The 19,704-nt window shown below is 38.3% G+C and overlaps 1 protein-coding gene across 1 annotated transcript in view; it reads right to left on the bottom strand.

Moving 5' to 3' along the window:
- Positions 1–19,704, bottom strand: part of MALRD1 (MAM and LDL receptor class A domain containing 1) — a gene marked incomplete at its 5' end in the record, with an annotated part of 881,642 nt that overhangs the window by 419,481 nt on the left and 442,457 nt on the right. Inside the window, 2 exons of the mRNA XM_036760519.1 lie at positions 10,100–10,257; positions 12,170–12,415. Of these exons, the coding sequence (XP_036616414.1) occupies positions 10,100–10,257; positions 12,170–12,415 (404 nt within the window). The remainder of the gene's footprint in view (positions 1–10,099; positions 10,258–12,169; positions 12,416–19,704) is intronic.

Below are 19,704 nucleotides of genomic sequence, written 5' to 3'. Positions count from 1 at the left end.
AGGGAATCAAATAAAATGGAGGGTTTGAGAATAATTTGATTTATGCTTTGATGATCTTAAAAAGGAATGGAAAGGGAAAAGGATACAGACAGGAAGAAAAGAGGAGGAATGTGTATCATAATTCAGAAGTAGTCATCTGTACAAATGAGGATGGGATAGCAGGAGAAGGCATCGCTTGAACCTACTACTAGCTAACTGTAGATTAATCACTTAATCTCTTCGGACGTCAGTTTCCTCACATAGATGATAAAGTCATTGAGCTAGATCACCTTTCAGATTCATGCTATGTCCAAAATACCAAGATCCATATAAGGCAAAATGAGGCACCAAAAGAACCTAACATGTTTTTCAGCAGAACTAGTATGTTTCAATGAGGAGTGCCATTTATCCAAAAGTATTTACTGTTCTCGTCCATTTTGGTCTATAACACATGGACTTTTTATCAGAACTGAAAAAAGGATAGGTTTGAGTTTCTTCCACACTCCCAAAGCATACAGTCAGGATGAGTGTTTAAAATTAATTAGTTTGTTTAAGAGGGAAGAGTTCTGAAATAGCATGAAACTCTTCAGGTAGCAGCTGTTAGTGCTTGTCACTCATTCAAAAGGTTGTCTAAAAAGATACAAGTATCTTTTGTTTCAAGATGGTACTGGAAAGAGCTCCCATTTAAAAAAAAAAACAATCTGTCCAGTACAGTGAAAGCATTATGGTTCTCTCCCAAATACCCATTTGTTCATGTAATTAAAAGTTTTACCCATATGTTGTAGATGGGATTATTATTCAAGTTCAGGTTGGTCTAGATGGCTCATCTCTAAGGTCCCTTCAAATCCATACCCATTAACTGCATTTGTAATCACCTTAATAGTTTTGTTTGGAGAATATATCTGAACTTGGGATCAATGCTGTATGGGAACTGAGATAAACTACTCCTTCAGAGATTGAAGTCATGGATCAGGGGAGAGTATGCCCCAAAGGAATGTAGAGCAGCATATTTGTGTGTCTGTTCTTGTTATAACTTCAAAATAAATATTCACTTGTAAAGCTTCAAAAAAATACACCATTGCAAGGATGCTATCTCAAGGACACAAGGGTGGGCAAGACAGAGGGAAGGAAAGGCAAGTCATTTATCCTTCGGCATGATGCATAAGATTTGCCAGTTGACTATAGGATTGGCACTACAGGAAGGGGCATCCAGAAGAGTACTATGGAAATGAAGGATCATCAGGATATTGATCAAGCTGACTAGAGAATGAAATAAGACACTGATACACAAATACAGGATAATTCTTATCAGAGAAATGGAAGACTCCTTACCCTATATCTCAGCCGCACTCCAAATGGTGTTTCAACCAAGTATTGCAAGAAAAGATGATGATGATGATGATGATGATGATGATGATGATGATGATGATGATGGTGATGATGATGATGATGATGATGATGATAAATCATAGATGTGAAACACCCAGGCTTGATTTTTAATGAAATTTGTAAACTGGAATTGAAGTAATTATCCTAGATTGAACACTGGGAGGAAGATGTGGCTTGCTAAATATTAGCAGGACCTGTATAGGCTATGTGAAATACTTGTTAAAACCCATGTTTCTGCTACATTGTTCATCTTATTTGAGGTGGATGTAAGGGTCCAGAAAAAAACATTGTATTTTTCAAAATTTCATCCATACATTTTAAGATTGATATTGTTATTTTGCTTTCTGTGTTATTTGTAACTAAATAAATCCAAAAGTAGAGTGATGGGTATTCAAATGTTCAATAATTTTTAAGTATTCAACTGCTTTGCACCAATTGCCTGTACCTAAAAGGCAACATTACATTTGTTTTGACCATTATCTTTTCAGAAGAACCAACTGTTCTATGACTAATAGAAATTCAAGTACTGGGGAACAAAAAAATATTCAACATTCAAAATCAAAATACCAACTACATGCATAGTCAACAGGTCTACATAGCTTTAGATTATATCATTTAGTTGATTTGTCCTAAATCCATCATTGAAACAAATTACTAGGAATTTTATGCTCAAATATGCGAACAGATGGAAGAGCTTATCAATGTGAATGTTAACTGAAATAATACATATCACAGTGCATCTAAACCTAGCCATACTATTCAAGCAATTTGGAACTATACCCAAAGGGCAACCAAACTGTACATACCCTTTGGTACAGCAATACCTCTACTAGGTCTGTATGCCAAAGAGATCATAAAATGGGAAAAGGGCCTACATGTATAAAAATATTAACAGCAGCTCTTTTTGTAGTGGCAAAAAAAAATTAGACATTGAAGAGATGCCCGTCAATTGGGGAATGGCTGAACAAGCTGTGATATGTGAATATAATGGAATACTATAATGGAATACTATGGAATACTAAGAAATCATGAAAAGGCAGATTTCAGAAAAACCTGGAAAGACTTGTAGAAACTGATGCAAATGCAATGAGAAGAACCAGGAAAACATTGTACAAAGTATCAGCAACATTGTGTGATGGTCAGCTCTGAATGACTCAGCTCTTTTCAACAACACAATGATACAAGACAAGTACAAAGGAATCATGAAGAAAAATGCTATCCATATCCAGAAAAAGAACTGATGAACTCTGAATCCAGATCCAAATTGCTCTCCAGAATGGTTGGGTCAGTTCACAACCCCACCAACAATGCCTTCGTGTCTTAATTTTCCCACATTCTCTTCAACACTTATTTTCCTTTTTTGTCATGTTAGCTAATCTGATAGATATGAGGTAGTACCTCAGAGTTGTTCTAATTTTCATTTCTCTAATCAAAAGTTATTTAGAGCTTATAGATAGCTTTGATTCATATGCCTGTAGATAGCTTTGATTTCTTCACCTGAAAACTACCTGTTCATATCCTTTGACCATTTGTGAATTGGGAAATGGCTTGTATTTTTATAACTTTGAGTCAGTTCTCCATATATTTGAGAAATTAGGCCCTTATCAGAGACAGTTGCTGTGTTTCTCAGATTTATGCTTTCCTTCTAATCTTCGTTGCATTGGTTTTTTTGTGCAAAAGTTTTTTTTTAATTTAATATAACCAAAATTATATATTTTATATTTCATAATGCTCTCTATCTCTTGTTTGGTCATGAACCTATAATTCAATTAACTTCTCCTTTAAGAATTTATACGGTATGACAAAATACGAAAATGACAAATGTTGGAGAAGATGTGGGAAAATTGGAACACTAATGTATTGGTGGTGGAGTTGTGAACCGATCCAACCATTCTGAAGAGTATAGCCCAAAGGGCTATAGAACTGTGCATACCCTATGACACAGCAATTCCATTACTAGGTGTGTATACCAAAGAGATCATAAAAAAGGGAAAAGGACCCACATGTACAAAAATATCTATAGCAGTTCTTTCGGTAGTGGCAAAGAATTGGAAATCAAGGGGATGTCCATCAATTAGGAATGGCTGAACAAGTTGCAATGAATATAATGGAATATTGGGCTATAAGAAAAGATGATCAGGCGAACTTCAGAAAAACCTGGAAAGACTTACACAAACTGATGCTAAGTGAAATGAGCAGAACGAGGAGAACATTGTACACAGTTTTGATGACTGACTTTGATAGACTTAGCTCTTCTCAGCAATGCAAGACAACTACAAAATACTCATGGAAAATGCTATTCACATCCAGAGGAAGAACTGTGAAGTCTGAATGCAGATGGAAGCATATTATTTGCTCTTCTTTTCTTTTGTTGTTTTGTTTTGTTTCTACTTTCTTGTGGTTACTCCCATTAGTACTAATTTTTCTTTACATCATGACTAATGAGAAAATATGTTTAATGTGAATGTATAAGTAGAGCTTATATCAGATTGCACACCATCTTGGGGAGTGGGGAGGACAGGGATGGGGAGAAAATTTGAAACTCAAAATCTTAGGCAAGTGAATATTGAAAACAAAAAATTAATTAATTATAAAAAATTTAGATACTATACCACTTGGTGGATATATGTTTAATATTGATATTACTTCATTGTCTATGGTACCTTTTAGCAAGATGTAGTGTCCTTCCTTATCTCTTTTAATTAGGTCTATTTTTGCTTTTGCTGTGTCTGAGATCAAGAAAACACAGATGCTCCATCAGCCACCACCACACCATCCATATGTGGAACCATCAATTACAGCAAATGGAGAAGTTTTGAATGCTGTGAATAAGTTCACTTACCTTAGTAGTATACTTTCCAGGGATGTACACATTGATAATGAGGTTGATGCATGCATTGCCAGAGCTAGCTCAGTGTTTGGGAAGCTCCAAAGGAACATATGGGAGACTGACTACAAAACTGAGGGTCTACAGAGCCATTGTACTCATTCATTGTTGTATGCCTGTGAAACCTGGACAGTATACCAGCACCATGCCAGGAAACTGAATCATCTCCATAAGAATTGTCTCAGGAAGATTCTGAAGATCACCTGGCAGGATAAGGTACCAGACACTTAGGTCCTTACTCAAACTAGACCACCAATCATTCAAACTCTGCTTCAGAGAGCACAACTCTGATGGGCTGGCCACATTGTTCGAATGCAAAACATATGCTTGCCAGAAAGACTATTTTATGGAGAGCTCAAATACAGCAAGTGTTCACATGGTGGTCAGAAGAAGTGATACAAGGACACTCTCAAGGTCTCTCTTAAGCACCTTGGAATTGACTGTGTGATGTGGGAGACACTGGCACAGGATCGCTCAACATGGTGTGCCCACATCAGAGAAGGTGCTAGGCTCTATGAGCAAAGCAGAATTGAAATGGCTCAAAGGAATGCAGGATGTGCAAGTTTAAAGTTTCCACCCCAAATGTTCACACGGACTATTTGTGTTCTACCTGTGGTAGAACATTCCGAGTTCATATTGGTCTGATCAGCCACAGTCAGACACATTGAAACTTGACAGCAGTATAGTGATGTCATTTGGTCCTCTTCAAGAACGAAGGACAACAACCAACCAACTATCCCACCAACCATTTTTCCTCCTTTTTGTCCTCTGTCTCCTTTCACCCTTTCCCTCCTCAACAGTGTTTTGCTTCTATCTACTGCCTCCCCCCCCCCCCGCCACCATCCTTCTGCCCTCTTTTCTGTCAGCCTCCCCCCACCCCCTTTGCTTAATCTCTTCTCCTCCTACTTTCCCACCAGGTAAGATAGATGATTGTGTATATTATTCCCTCCTGATGAGAGTAAGGTTCAATCAATGCCTATCTCCCACCTTTCTACTTTTCTCTCCATTGTAAAACATTTTCTGTGCCTCTTCATCTGAAAAAAATTTATCCTTTCTACCTCCCTCTTCCTTCTGAACCCATTGTACTCCTCTTTCTCATCATTTAATTTTTTTGTCGTTCCCTCAAATTAACCTTATATTTGTATCCTCTGCCTATATATATTCCACCCAGTTGCATTATTAGTGGTACAATTTTTAAGAATTACAACTATCATCTTCCCATATAGGGACATAAACAGTTCAGTTCCATTGAATCCCTTATATTTTCTTTTCCCTTTTTAAGCTTCTTTTGGGTCTTGATATTTGGAAATCAAATTTTTTGCTCAATTCTGATCTTCCACTTATGAAAGCTTGAAATCCTTCCATTTCATTGAATGACAATTTTCCTCCTTGGTTGTAGTCCTAGCTTTGCCTTATGGAATATCATGTTTCATGACCTCTACTTTTTTTAATATTGTAGCTGCTAAGTCCTCTGTAATCCTAATTGTGGCTCCCTGATATTTGAATTGCTTCTTTCTGGCCACTTACAGTACTTTTTCCTTGACCTGATAGTTCTGAAATTTGGCCATAATGTTCCTTGGAGTTTCTATTTTGGGATCTCTTTCCTGAGGTGATCAGTGGATTCTTTCAATGCCTATTTTGCCTTCTGGTTCTAGGATATGAAGGCAGTTGTCCTTGATAATTTCTTCAAAGATGCTGTACAGGTTCTCCTTTTGATTGTGGCTTTTGGACAGTCTAAAGATTCTGACATTGTCTCTCCTTGATCTATTTTCCAGGTTAGTTGTTCATAGTCTAAAGATTCTGACATTGTCTCTCCTTGATCTATTTTCCAGGTTAGTTGTTTTTCCTATGAAGTATTTTACATTTTCTTGTATTTTTTCATTCTTTCTAATTTGATTAATTCTTGATCTTTCATAGAGTCATTAACTTCCATTTGTCCAGTTCTAACTTTTAAGGAGTTATTTTCCTCAGTTAGCTTTTTTTACTTCCTTTTCCATTTGGCCAATTGTACTTTTTAAAGACTTGTTTTCTTTAATGGATTTTTGTATCTCCTTTTCCATTTGGCCAATTCTACTTATTAAGCAGTTCTTTTCTTTTTCCAAGATGTTGGCTCTTTTTTTCCATGGTTCTCTTACATCACTCTCATTTCTTTTCCCAAATTTTCTTCTATCTCTCATATGACTTTTAAGCTCCTTTTTGAGCTCTTCCATGAGTTCTTTCTGTGCTTGAGACCACCTCCTGTTTTCTTTTGGGGGTTTTTGCCCATAGGTGTTTTTTAACATTGTTGTCATCTTTTGAGTTTGTATCTTGATCTTCTCTGTTACCATAATCACTTTCTATGGTCAGAATCTTTTGTTGTTGTTGTTTTTTGCTCATCTTTACTAGCTTTTTTTTCCTTTCTTTTAAATTTGAGCTTTGCTCCCAGGATGAGAGGGGCACTGTCTCAGGCTTCTTGGGCCAGGGGCTACAGGCCCTGGCCATTTACCTGGTGCTGCAGTGATGTTGCCCTGAGGCCCACTGGGGACCCTCCTGTCTGGTGCTCTGCTGGGGGGTGGGATGGGGGTGTCTGGCACTGCCAGAGGCTGTAGGGGTGTGGCAGCTTACCTGATGCTGAGCCAGGATCCTAGTGGTGGCATCTGGCTTTGTTGAGGCTGGTGAAGTGTTTCTGCATTTCTCCAGGGGCAACACTGAAGCACCAGCACTGGAGGCTCCCTGTTTGCTTAGGCATTCATAGGGTTGGCATCTACCTTTTTGCCTGAAGCCATACTGAAGCACATGGATGTCTGGCCACTGGTGGCTGTCTTTTTGCCCAGGGCTAGACTGAAGCAAGTAGAGGTTCTTGGAGCTGGAGTCTGCCCATTCCTCTGGCTATGCTAAGGCATGTGGGGGGTCCTTGTGCTGGTGTTCACCTGCTCCACCACACTGGGACTCAGGATCTCCCACTGGTTTTCTGAGGTGGGGCTTGCTGTTGGCCTGTTGGAACATTTCCTGTCCTGGACTGGGCTTATCTTTTACCCTATTGAAACAGACCTTTCTTGCCGATCTTCCAATTTTCTCGAGCTAAAAGACTGCTTCACTGTCAGTTTTGCTGGTTCTGCTGTTCGAGGATTTGTTTGGAGGTGAATATGGGAGAGTTACCGCAATTTACTGCTTACCCTGCTATCTTGGCTCCCAGAAGGCTAATGCATTCTTTAAAAAAAAATCATTTATTGTACACTTACTATATTCCTGCCTCTTTATTAAGCAATTTACAAATGTTATATCATTTGATCCACTCACAAACACTGGAAGGTGGGTGCTATTATCACTCCCACTTTAAGAATGAAGAAAGTGAAGCAGGCACAGGTTAAGTTACTTACACACCTTCACAGAGCCAGAAATGTCTGAAGCCAGATTTAAACTCAGGTCTTGTTACCTGTGGGTCCAGTTCTCTATCCACTTAACCACTGAGTAGCCTGAGGTCATTCTACATGAGCATTACCATTTGATATTCCCTTCAATGTACTCTGTATGTACCCTGAACACGTCTGCTTTTTAACATGTCTCCCCCACCAGAATTTGAGGGTAAGGACTTCTGTGGAGGAATTTTCTATCCTGGCAATTCCCTTGTAGTGATGAAATTTCAGATGGCACTTAGACGTACATAAAGAAGCAATTGAAATATTCCCATGAGGATCTTATCCTTTACATTGGTGTTGCCTTACATCTCTCAATGCTAATTACATCCTTGTAGTAAAGTTGGTTGCATTTGTGATTCTTTACTCTGGTATTATTGTATGACAGAACACATAGTAATGGAAAAAATACTCAAATGAGTCTCTGATGGTTTAGCAGGGGTGTGGAACCCTCGGCCTCAAGGCTACGTGTCACCCTCTAAGTCCTCAAATGCAGCCCTTTGACTGAATCTAAATTTCATAAAATAAATCCCCAATAAAAGGATTTTTGTGGTCTAGGCCACAGGTTCCCCACCCTTGGTAGCTAAAACACAGATTTGGTTAGCATTAGCTCTTCAGAGCTGTTAAACTGTTTGTTATTCAGATCAGACATCTGCACAAAGTGTCAGCACCCAGGACCTGCCAGTGTTACTGGGTAACACAACAGTAGCAGCCTGTAAAGCATCTTTGTAAAGTACATATTCCTGTAATTTCAGCTAGAGACCTGGGACGCAGACACATACAAATAAGAATACACAAGCACACACACACACACATACACACACACACACACACACACACACACACCTTATGGTTTTGTTAAACACAGCTCTCAGTTAATTCCATTTTACTCTGCTAAAAATAAAGAAACATAATGCAGGAGACATTAATATTGCACTTTCCCTTTGTTATTTTTCTCAGAAGAATTGTTCCTTTCTAAGTCTGAATTAGATTCCCAGAAGAAACAATCAGTCCTTGGTAAAAATATGTTAGCATGTGGTATTTTTCCTAAATATTGGAATAAAGGAATAATTCTTTGCTAGTTTTCCAAATACCTTTGCACTATGAATGCTTACAATCTTAAAGTCTATTATTAATTCCCTTATTAAATAATCAAAAATGAAATCACATGCACATACTTATCTTGGGGAGGCAAACTAAATACTGGGAAAGTAAAATATATGAATGATTTTGATTATGACGATGATGATGATGAAATAGCTAACATTAAAATAGTTTTATATATAAAATAGTTTGCAAAGCAACTTATGTATATTATCTTATTTGATCCTCCCAACAACCCTTATCCCCATTTCATACCACCAGCAATACCAACTGTTGATCTACTGTCACAGTTAGACCATTAAAGCAAAGATCTCATGGAATGGCAGTGCTTCCCTGGCCCTGCTTTCAGCTCAGCCCCCAGCCTCATTATTCAGGAGAGCAACCCCTGTAGAGATGGGCCACCCTCAGGACAAGAAGCCAACCTAGGTGAAACAGCAAGGTACTCAGAGGGAGAGACAGGAGGTAGCATGTGTTTGGCAAGTTGAGCTACCAAGTCCCACTCTAACTACCATTTTATTGCTCACCCTGATGGCACAGTGAGCCATCGATGAGCCCAAGAGCCCTGGGAATACCAGGCTACAGTGACTGAAGACTAAGAAAAGCAAGCCTTTCCATGAAAGTCCTTGGCACTGTCAAATGGTTTAAGATCAGCAATGGATATAATTTTAATAGTGGGAATATTAAAGAAGCTTCATGACCATTTGCTTTGCTGCTGAATTCTAGAGACCATGGGGCCTTCCCATCTGACTTGTAGCTGAAAACTCCTTCATGTGTTGTCTCCTATTAGATGCAGGCTCTCTGAAAGCGGGATTGTTCTAGCTTTTCCATTTGTATCCCCAGGGCTTTGCACATAGTATGTGTTTGAGGAATGAATTCTCTTTCAGTCATTCACAAAGATGGGGAAAATAAGGCTGAGAGAGAATAAGTGATGTGTCCAGAAGTACATTAATAAATGTCTATGACAGAGTTCTTCCTCAACTCTTCCTGATTCCCAATTTTAGCAGTCTATCTAGGACATCCCTTAGCTACCTGCTGCATAGATAAAGAAAGTTGTCTACCTTAAAGGAAATAACCTGGCTATCAAGATGCATACATGGTAAGGCTCTGGGTACCTATTCTGGGACCTTGAACTCAAAGATACAGAATTCACTCCTTTCTCCACTTCCCCCTAGCAGTTTCATCTCCACCTCACAATAAACACTGACCACAAGCAGCAACACTAGCCAAGAGAGAATTTTCTCAAGAAAACATGCTCCTCCGCCTTTGGTTTTAAATCCCCTTGGGTGGTGCCATCTCTAAGGCAGCTCAGGAGACACCCTAAAGTGTTAGCACATTCAAACCATACCTTAACAAGTATCTGAATGGATCCTGTAGCTTCGTTGGATATGAAGTACCAGAAAATCATGGTACAAGCTGTACCAGATTCTTGCCACTGAGTGCTCTTCAGATGGGCTTTCTCACCTTTCCAGCCTACTGGAGTGGCCTCCAGAAATAAGAAATGCCCTGAGAACAAGGAATAGACTCAGTTATAATGATAATAGTGAAGCAAGTATTTGGGGCTTCCATTCTTCATTAGTGCTTTTAATTAAATTTCATATACTCTAAACTGCCAAACACATTTCCATTTAAAACCAAAAGGAAGCCTAACAGCAGAGTCCCCAACTCATTTACCAAACAATTTCCAACAGGCAATGCTTGAGAAATGTACTTTACTGCACTTACTGGGAACATTAGGTGATCTGAAGGGGATGTTTATACCACCAATTCAGCAAGGGACCATAGGACCATTTAATCAGCTCGGAACATCTCTATGAGCCTTCTCCATACAGGGAGGACCTGAGTTTATGGAGGCAGTTCAAGCCAACTTTGCCTTATTTGTAAAATTGTGCCATTGCAATGCATAGCTGCTCACTAGGTGCTCTAAGGTCAAGAAAGGGAACGGACAGCCTTTGTGAAACAGATGTGGCATACTTCTTCACCATGATTAAATGCAATCAAATCACTATGTGAGATATAAACAATGAAATCGAGCCAGCTTTCACATTTCATCATGTGTTGACTGTGCAAATAAGAGAGCTGGCATCCTCATATCCATAATTGCAACATAAGTAACACATGGTCACCCAAACTGCGATAAGCGAATTGCTTCAGCTTTGTATTTGCATCCAAGATGTGAATCCCAGGCCGTGTGGCTCTTTGTAACAGACTTTTAAAAATATTTCTCTGGCTCGAGTACAGGACTGAATCTGAATTTACCAGAAGAGATTAGCCTGTTAGGCTCCCTTCATATTCAAATTCAACAAACATGTATTAACTGCCTACTAAATGTTAGAGACAAAGAATAGAGAGAGAGAAATGAAATGAAGCCCTTATTTCAAGGAGTTTTAGTTCTATCGGTAATATAAGCCTGGGGACTTTGGGCATATGGACACTCGATTTACTTAAAGGTTATTCTACTGCTTCCCTTTTGTTGCCTTCCCCCTTGAGCCAATTTCTATGGGCACTATAGGGTCAGACGGTGACACATGGTCATCCCTAGAGGTGATCTAGTCTAACTCCTTCCTTTGATAGATGAGCAAACTGGTAGCCAGCTAAGCCAGGGGACTTGTCCAGGGTCACACAGGTGGTAAGTGACAGGCCTGGGATTTAAACTCAGATCCTCCTACTCTCAGGTCAGCCCTCTCTTCCCAGCTCCCCAAGGAGTCCCCCCTCCCTGACTCAGTAAGAAATGATCTTTTACGACAACTGTAAAAATGGCTTCTTCCTGCACTGCACTTTTAAATTTCCAACATACTTTCACATATGTGATCTCATTTGATCCTCACCATGAGGCAGGTAGATCTGCTCAAATCATCTTTGTTTTACAGAAGGAGAGACAGAGTTAGGTCTGAGAAGTCTATTGTTTTTCTGTATGTCATGTTCTTTATGAGCGGCAGAGTCACTACTTGGCCCTTCTCACAACCTATGTCACCTTGGACAAGTCACAACGTCTCTGAGCCTCAATTTCCTCATGTGTCAAATGGAGGTTTGGACTAGATGACCTCAGTATTCCTTTCCAGCTCTACATCTATTCTTCAATGAATCTATCAACTGGAATCTGAACACATTTCTTCTCTTAGTCCAATGCTTCTTTTCTTTCCACAGTACTCATCTCTAGTAGTATTTCCAAATAAAAATCTAGCTCACATTATACCATCTGAAAGAAAGTCAATTTATGGAGCCTTCTATTTCTCTCCTCTAAAGACACTATAGCCATTGTAATTAATACTAGATTTTGATTACTTACTAAATATTGCCTCTCTGTGCAACAGCACTATAATTACGTCTCCGGAGCTCTCCAGCTCCCTCTCAGGGAAGGCAACGTGATGAGCATGGTGAATGTGATGAGGTCCCCAATAATGAGCTGATGACTTACCAGTAGCATTTCCAAATGTGTGATCTCTGGGAGGGCTCAGAAGCAGAGGCGAGCCAACTCCTAGAATCCAGTTAAAGTTGTCAGCCAGGGAATTTTGCCAACCACAGCTGCCATTTTCGAAGGTGCAGGAGGTTCCACATTCATTCTCATCGGTATTATCCCCACAGTCATCTACAAAATTGCAGCTCTGTTCTGGTTGGAAACACTTGCCATTCTGACATTCCCTATAGCCATATGGGCAGGAATCTGAAGAGAGAAGAATGAGGGAGGTACCAATGATTCATCCAGCAAGGGTTTTAGAAAGTTAGAGCTAATATAATTATCTCAATAAAAAGGGGGTGGGTCCAAAGCACTTTAAGGAAATACCTTCAATGTACCTTAAGCTTCATTCTATTATCATTTTACTAATTTTGTATAAAATATAAACATAGCCTACATTATCAACTTTTTTCCCCTTATAAAGCCTTTAAGGAAAAGTTCCATCTATGCATTCTTCCCCATATAACAATGCTTTCTAATCTGGCTTAATTACTGGCATTTCCCTTTTGTGTTCTACAGAATTGAACCATTTCAATTTACCTATAGTGTTAAAATTAGTTGTAGCAGATTCAGAACAAGAGGAAATACTTTTAAGGTTTCAGTTACAGAGCTTGGCTTTCTCAAAGAGATACTGAACAAAAAGATCAGCTAGAAAAGTATTATTGCCTTCTTGGTGCATGATTTCTGGTATAGATGTTGAAAACCAAGAAAATACCTGGATTATTTTATTTTATACCCTTTTGAGTTTTAAATTGATCCCACCAATTCCCACTTGTTCTACTTGCATGGAGAAGGAAGAACTAAGACCAAGATCTGGATGTTGCAAAGAGACAAATAATTGAATTGAAAAATACTTCCTAACAATCAGATACATCCCATATTGGAATAGAGTACCAGAGAGGTCATGGGTATATTGTAGTAGTGGCATAAATGTGGAGGTGGATTGAATAAATCAAATTAGATCACCCCCCACCTATAATAAGTGATAAAATTATGTGGCTTGTAAACTTAAATAGCTGAAAACAAGTATCAATCATAAATTTTACAATAAGTTCAAAAATATCATTAATCAACTGGAGTGATGCTTCATAAGAAGAGTATATGGATTGGCTGAGGAAATGAGAACAGCCTGTGGGACTTCTGTCAATTAATTAATCAATAAACATTTACTAAGTATCAGCTATGTGCCAAGTACCGTGCTGAGCACTGGGAATATAACAAGAGGCAAAAGACGGGTTTTAGGGAGCTCACAATCTAATGGGGAGACAATGCAAACAAATATATACAAACAAGTTATGTACAGGATAAATAGGAAGTGATTAACAGAGGGAAAGCACCAGAATTCAGAGGGGTCAGGAAAGGCTTATTGTCAAAGATGAGATTTTATTTGGGACTTAAAGGAAGCCCAAGAAGTATTCATTTAAGCCAGGCAAGCCAGGAGCACGGATGAAAAGAGAAAGCAATTGGGAAACTAGTTTAAAACATGAGATTAAGAGAGATTTTTAAAAAAAGTGTAGAGAAGAGAATATTACAGCTAAACAAGTGAGTTATGTCAGTGAAATGACTCAGTTAGGGGTGGAGGAAAGGATTACAGCCCCTAGCCATAGTTTTGGTGTCCCCTTCTTGCTGATGGAAGACCTCAGGAAACTCAGAGGTCCTGGTGATTTTCTAGTGTCCTATGATCAGCCTGCCAGCGTACTCAGATGAGCTTATGACAATGTCTTCATCAGAAATCACAGGGACCAAAGACACAGACTCATGTCTTTTTAGAGCCAAGTAGAAAGCTATACCAGACCTAAGGAGAACATCTTATTGGTGCAAGCAAGTGAACTTCAAGACACGAGGAATTACACCTTTGCCACATCTACTCTGTAAATTTGTGTACAGTTTCCCCAAGTGTTCTACGTACTGGTAGAAAGCATGTCCCAGACTTTGGGGTGAAATGGCAAACCTCTCCAATATCATTTGTCAAGAAAATCCCATGGACAGTACTGGTGTGCTATGTCACTGGTTGTGACATGGGTTACAAAGGTATGCATACAACGGAACAATAAAAACAACTGCCGTCAATCATACTGCTGTAGTTAAAATATAGTAAATTTAGTAAAATGGTCTGACTGACCAATTGATAATCAACCCATAATCAAGGAAGGAACAATGCCAGTTAGGGCATATGAGCTTTGTGGCATTAGCAAAAAAAAACCCCAACCCCTCAGGAATATCCCTAGCACCCAGAGGTAGAAAAGGTCCACTAAGCCCTCAGTACTTGACCTGCCAGTATGAGTAAGGATTGAGACAATAAGTCTACAGCCTACGCTAACCACTATACAGCCACTTCAGGACTCTAAGTGGTTTTCAAGAAAAGAAAGTTTGGATGACTGCTTCTTGGACACAAGACAGAGGTAATTCTTGCTTGTATATTCCTTGAAGCTTCTCTCAGTTGAGATTCTGAGACAAAATCTGGTCCCTGTAGCAACATTCTTTCCCAATGAATGAACTACTCAAAACTAAAACTGATGTCTCTTAGCCAAACATTGGGGGACAAGTCGTTAAAAGAGAAGAGGGAAAGTATGATTTGTCTTAATACATCAAAAGCAAATAGTATTTTAGGGAAAGAAAATTTAGGAAAAGGTGAGTTATATTTCTTCAACCTATTTTTAGCAAGCTCTTACTTAAAGAGCTACTCAAAGTATTATCAAATGATATCAATACATTTCTTTAAAGTAGAAAGCTTAAAAGAGAACTTTTAATTTGCTACCTCAGAACCTCATTGTTTTTCATGCTGTTGTTTTTAAATTTTACTTAAAATGTTTTGTTACAAAAGAGTTGTTGTCCCTTTAGGGGAGCATTTTCTGAGGATCTTTGGAAAAGGAAGGTTGTAACTATAGATTGCTAGTGGCAGCCTCTGATAAGAAGAGGGCACTATGTTTGTTATAATGGACGACCTTCTATAAGGAATGTTCTAAAAAGGATGCCTGCCCAGCATGTGGGTTGTTGAACTAGATGAGACCTAAGAGTGTCTTTCAACTGTAAGTTTATGATTCTGTTGAACATTTCAAGCAATATTTGACAGGGTAGATATTGGGAAGGAAAAATATTCTTTTTCAGGGAAGAGTGGGAAAATACTTTTATTTGATTAAAGGGGAAAATGCTCAGGCAGGTTTCATATTATAATATTGCTGCCTAGCAATTCTATATGGCTATAATTTCTCTGAGAGGTAGCATGGCATGGTAGATAAAGAGCTTGCCTCAGGGTCAGGAAGGCCTGGATTCAAATCCTAATTTAGACAGTGTGTGATCCTGGGTAAGCCACTTAAAATCCCAGTGTCATAAACTTGAGAGAAATCGTATATTTATAATGACAGAAAGGTCCTCAACAGGAAACTCCCTATAACAATAAAATCTCAGCTCTGTACAGAAAACAAAACAAAATACAACAAAATATCTCTCAGCTTCATCTATGTGAAAAACATGTAGAGGACTTAAAATGTTAAGGGGCATAGAAGGGCAAACTACAACCTTTCCTTTGCTTAATTAATTCAAATAGTATAAAACAAATGAACCACTTGTGGATGCAATCAAGAAAATCTGCTAGCAACTTTAAGATGTTCTTGGGGCTTTTGATATGAAACTGTCTTAAGGAGTTAAAACTGCTGAGGTATTTAACAGACTTAGGAGAATTCAGAGGTAGATATAAGGACATAGAATGAGTTAGGAAGAAGTATTGTTAAAAAAAAGCTGGTGGTGAGATTAAGGTACAAAAGCTAAATCTAGCTAAAGTTATAGGATGCTGATAATAGTTATGGATTAGTAAGGAAATCATGAATTTGATTGCTGTGTCTTTAAATATAAATTTTTCAACCATCTTGGACTTAGCTGTTTTAATAAAGTTATGTTTTTAATTTACCAACAAGATGTGTCTTTATATCATCCCCAAACAAGACCACCCATGGCATGAGGTTGCTTGGGTCACAGGAAATGCAGCCAAGCTTGTAGTTACCTTATGGAGTTTATCATAATCAAATTTGGAAACACAAATAAATCTCTTTAAACTTGAATCTGCAAACATTGATATGTCAAACTAGCCAAACCTATGAAACATCTATCTATGTGCATTAGAAACTAATAATTTTAAAAGCAAGTGAAAATATTTGCCTTTTCTCTATAATAAGGGACTGTATCTTCTACCCTGTGGATACTTCTTGAGAGTTTGTAGTGAAAATATGCAAGTAGAATATCCTTCATTGTCTTTATACTACATTCTCTCCACACTGTAAGAACATGCACATATACAAGTATACACACATACATACCTGCCCAAACCACCTGAGATGGTGTCCCCACATGAAAGCAACATGCCTACTAAGTGGAAAAGTCGGCATTTGAACCTGCATTTCTAAGTCTGGCCCTCTCTCCATTAGGTCACCTGACTCTGCCAATCACTATAGTTATTCAAGCATTTTTCAGTCATGTCTGATTCTTTATGACCCCATTTGGGTTTTTCTTGGCAAAAATACTGTAGTGGTTTGCCATTTCCTTATTTAGTTCATTTTAAAGATTAAGAGACTGAGGCAAATAGGGTTAAGTGTCAGAGACCAGATATGAACTCAGGAAACTGAATCTTCCTGACTCCAAGACCAGCACTCTATCCAGTGTGCCACACAGCTGCCCCTTCCCAAGTGCATATAGATTCAAATGGAGATTGTAAAATATAAAAAAGGATTTGGAGATGGTTTGTACTTAATTGTTTTTAATAGAAAATAATAGACTAAAAAAGTTTATAGAATCTTAGAGTTGAAAGTGTGCTTAGAGGATTTTGACACAAATCCCTGCCCCTTTTAGGAATCTATAACACTCTATAGATGTGATCCTCTAGCTTCTACTTAAATGCTTCTACTGAAGTGAGATAGTCCAATTACCTAGTGAAAGTGTCCTCAATCTTCCTCCCCATAGCTTCTGACTAGTTCTGCCTACTCCTAATTCTTCAACTAACATCCCTACAACTGGCCTTCAGAAATCTCTATGTCTTATCCAAAATCTCTGTGAAATACAGATGTGCATTTTACCTATGTATTCATTGAATGCCTCTATCTGAATGTCTTACTAAAACCCCAGACTTAACATGACAAACATTTAATATCTTTCCCAAAAAACCTGCTTCTCCTTCTGAATTCTTTATATCTTCTAAATAGCAATGGTGTTGTTCTTTTAAAATCTCTATTGCAATCTTTGACTATTCCCAAGTCCTTGCATCTGAAATATATTAATTTCAATGTCCGAAATATGGTAATTTCCATATCTATTCTACTTTAGTAATGCATTTTGCATCTATTCCCTCTTTTCTATATTCTCACTAGAGTGACTGCAATTTATGCTCTTATTGCTATCCATCTAGAGCTTATGTAGAGGAAGGTGTGGAACTCAGATTTCATCTCATCATTTAAATGGACTTGAGATCAGGCTTAAATTGTGCTTTCTTTACCAAAAATAGACTGCTCAGAATACTCAAATGTACATAACCTACATACTATCTTCAAGAACAGTCAGAAGATATCAGATATGGTGAATACTAAAGAATTCCCTACGAAAAAGGAAGTCATTTTAAACATAAACAGCAAACAACTTCCTATACCTATAAGTGACTTTAGAGTCAATGACCTATGTGTTATCAGTTAGTAGAACAAATACCAAAGGCAATATCAAATTAGAAAAGGTAAAAGTGAAAACATATTATTTATTGTTATCGTTGCTCTTAACAGTGCTGCAATAAGCTATTACCTCTGAAAAATGGGAAATGGTCAAAAATTAAGACAATGGCTCTCCAACCCATTTTTAGAGATATTTACAGAATAACACTAAATAGTCACCACAGTGAAGATGCCTAAGAAAAAAACACAATTGACTCAATTTTTAATCACTTTGATAGGAAAAACATGATAACCAAAGCTAATGTTGGTTTAGAATGTGAACTTATTTGTAAGCATTTGATGGAGGCATTCCCTCCAATGGTATGGATGGATAGACTGTTGATTCAGATGGAGCCTATAGTCAGCCAGTACCCCTAGGAATCTCTCATGTGAAATAACAGTGAAGCTAAATTTCTGTCAACTAATTGTACTACTATTATTAAAACCAAACAACAAACTTCATGTGATCTTCATCAAATATTTGAAACCACTATTCCATTTGTGGCAAATATTTTTAAAATAATAACTCTGTAAACCAAAATTTTGTCATGAGATTTGTTTTACCCAGGGGGGAGAGGGAGGGGAATGTGATTTTATGTCTTTCAAGTCATTGGTGGGGAGGGATGGGAACACGTTGTACTGGACGTCATCAATTATAGAGACCTGGAGCCCAATCGTCTCCCAAAAGGTGCAGATCTATCAATTAACACTTTTGGGGAAAGGGAAAGGAAGGAAAAAGAAAGGGGCCAAAAGAGGAAAGGGAAGAGTGGGTTCTTATCCTGTCTTAATGTTCTGGACACAACTAGTGATTTAACTACTAAGATACACTCTTGTAGCTACAGCCTCCAGATAATGATTTATTTTCCATGTGAAGGTAACTGACCCACATGGGAAGTCCTGAAAGTTAAAATTACATCTGTGGATATTATCAGCTTAGGAAACTTCCAGATGAGGAATTTCTTCTACCAAAGCAAGGGTACAGAGTCAATGAGTATCTGATGCAGACCTTAAACTCAGGTCTTCCTGGTTCTGAGACCAGCCCTCAGCCAAACAATATCTCTAGAGTAGTTGCTCTTAACTGGGCGTCTATTAAGTTATGTTTTAAAACAGTCTTTTGATACTTGCATGTCAACATAATTGGTTTCCTTTGTAATTCTCTATATTTTATTTTGTGCCTTTAAGGGGCCCATGACTCACCATAAAAGGTTAACACCTGATTTTGAGTAGCCAACTTCTTTATAATAGAGTGATAACTAAGTATTAAATGCATGTTTAATGTTAATATTTAATACTAAATAAGCTACCTTGCCTGACCTGACATGGAGGCACATCCCTGTGATTCCTGGTATAAGCAGAGGTTGGTGGGTCAGTTGAGCTCAGGAATTTCAAGATGAAGGAAGGCTATTGCTGATCTGGTGTCTGCATCAAGTACTGCATCAATATCAGTACGGAAAGTCCCTAAGAGTGGAGTGTCACAAGGCTTCTTAAGAAGGGGCTAAGTGACCCAGTTTCAAAATGGACCAGGTCAAAGTTTACATAATTACCAACGAGATTGGGTGGGCCTGGGCATGATTCAGGGCTGGGGGCTGGGGGGGCAGTAGGGAGTGGGGAGAATTGGGTCAAGGTAGAAATAACTATGTTAAGGTCCTGGTTTTTGTTTTGTTTTCATCAGGGTGAGGTATTCTTACTATGAGAAATCCCTTCTTTTTGAGGGGGTAGATTATAGGGAATTTTATGACACCCTTAGAGGTTAAATAATTTAGCCATAATCATACAGCTGGTTATGTACCAGAGGCAGGGCTGGAATTC

Source organism: Trichosurus vulpecula, chromosome 5, assembly GCF_011100635.1.
Source record: "Trichosurus vulpecula isolate mTriVul1 chromosome 5, mTriVul1.pri, whole genome shotgun sequence".
Lineage (NCBI taxonomy): Eukaryota > Metazoa > Chordata > Mammalia > Diprotodontia > Phalangeridae > Trichosurus > Trichosurus vulpecula.
Note: the sequence above shows the minus strand (reverse complement) of the source record. Positions and strands in the feature narration are given on the sequence as shown.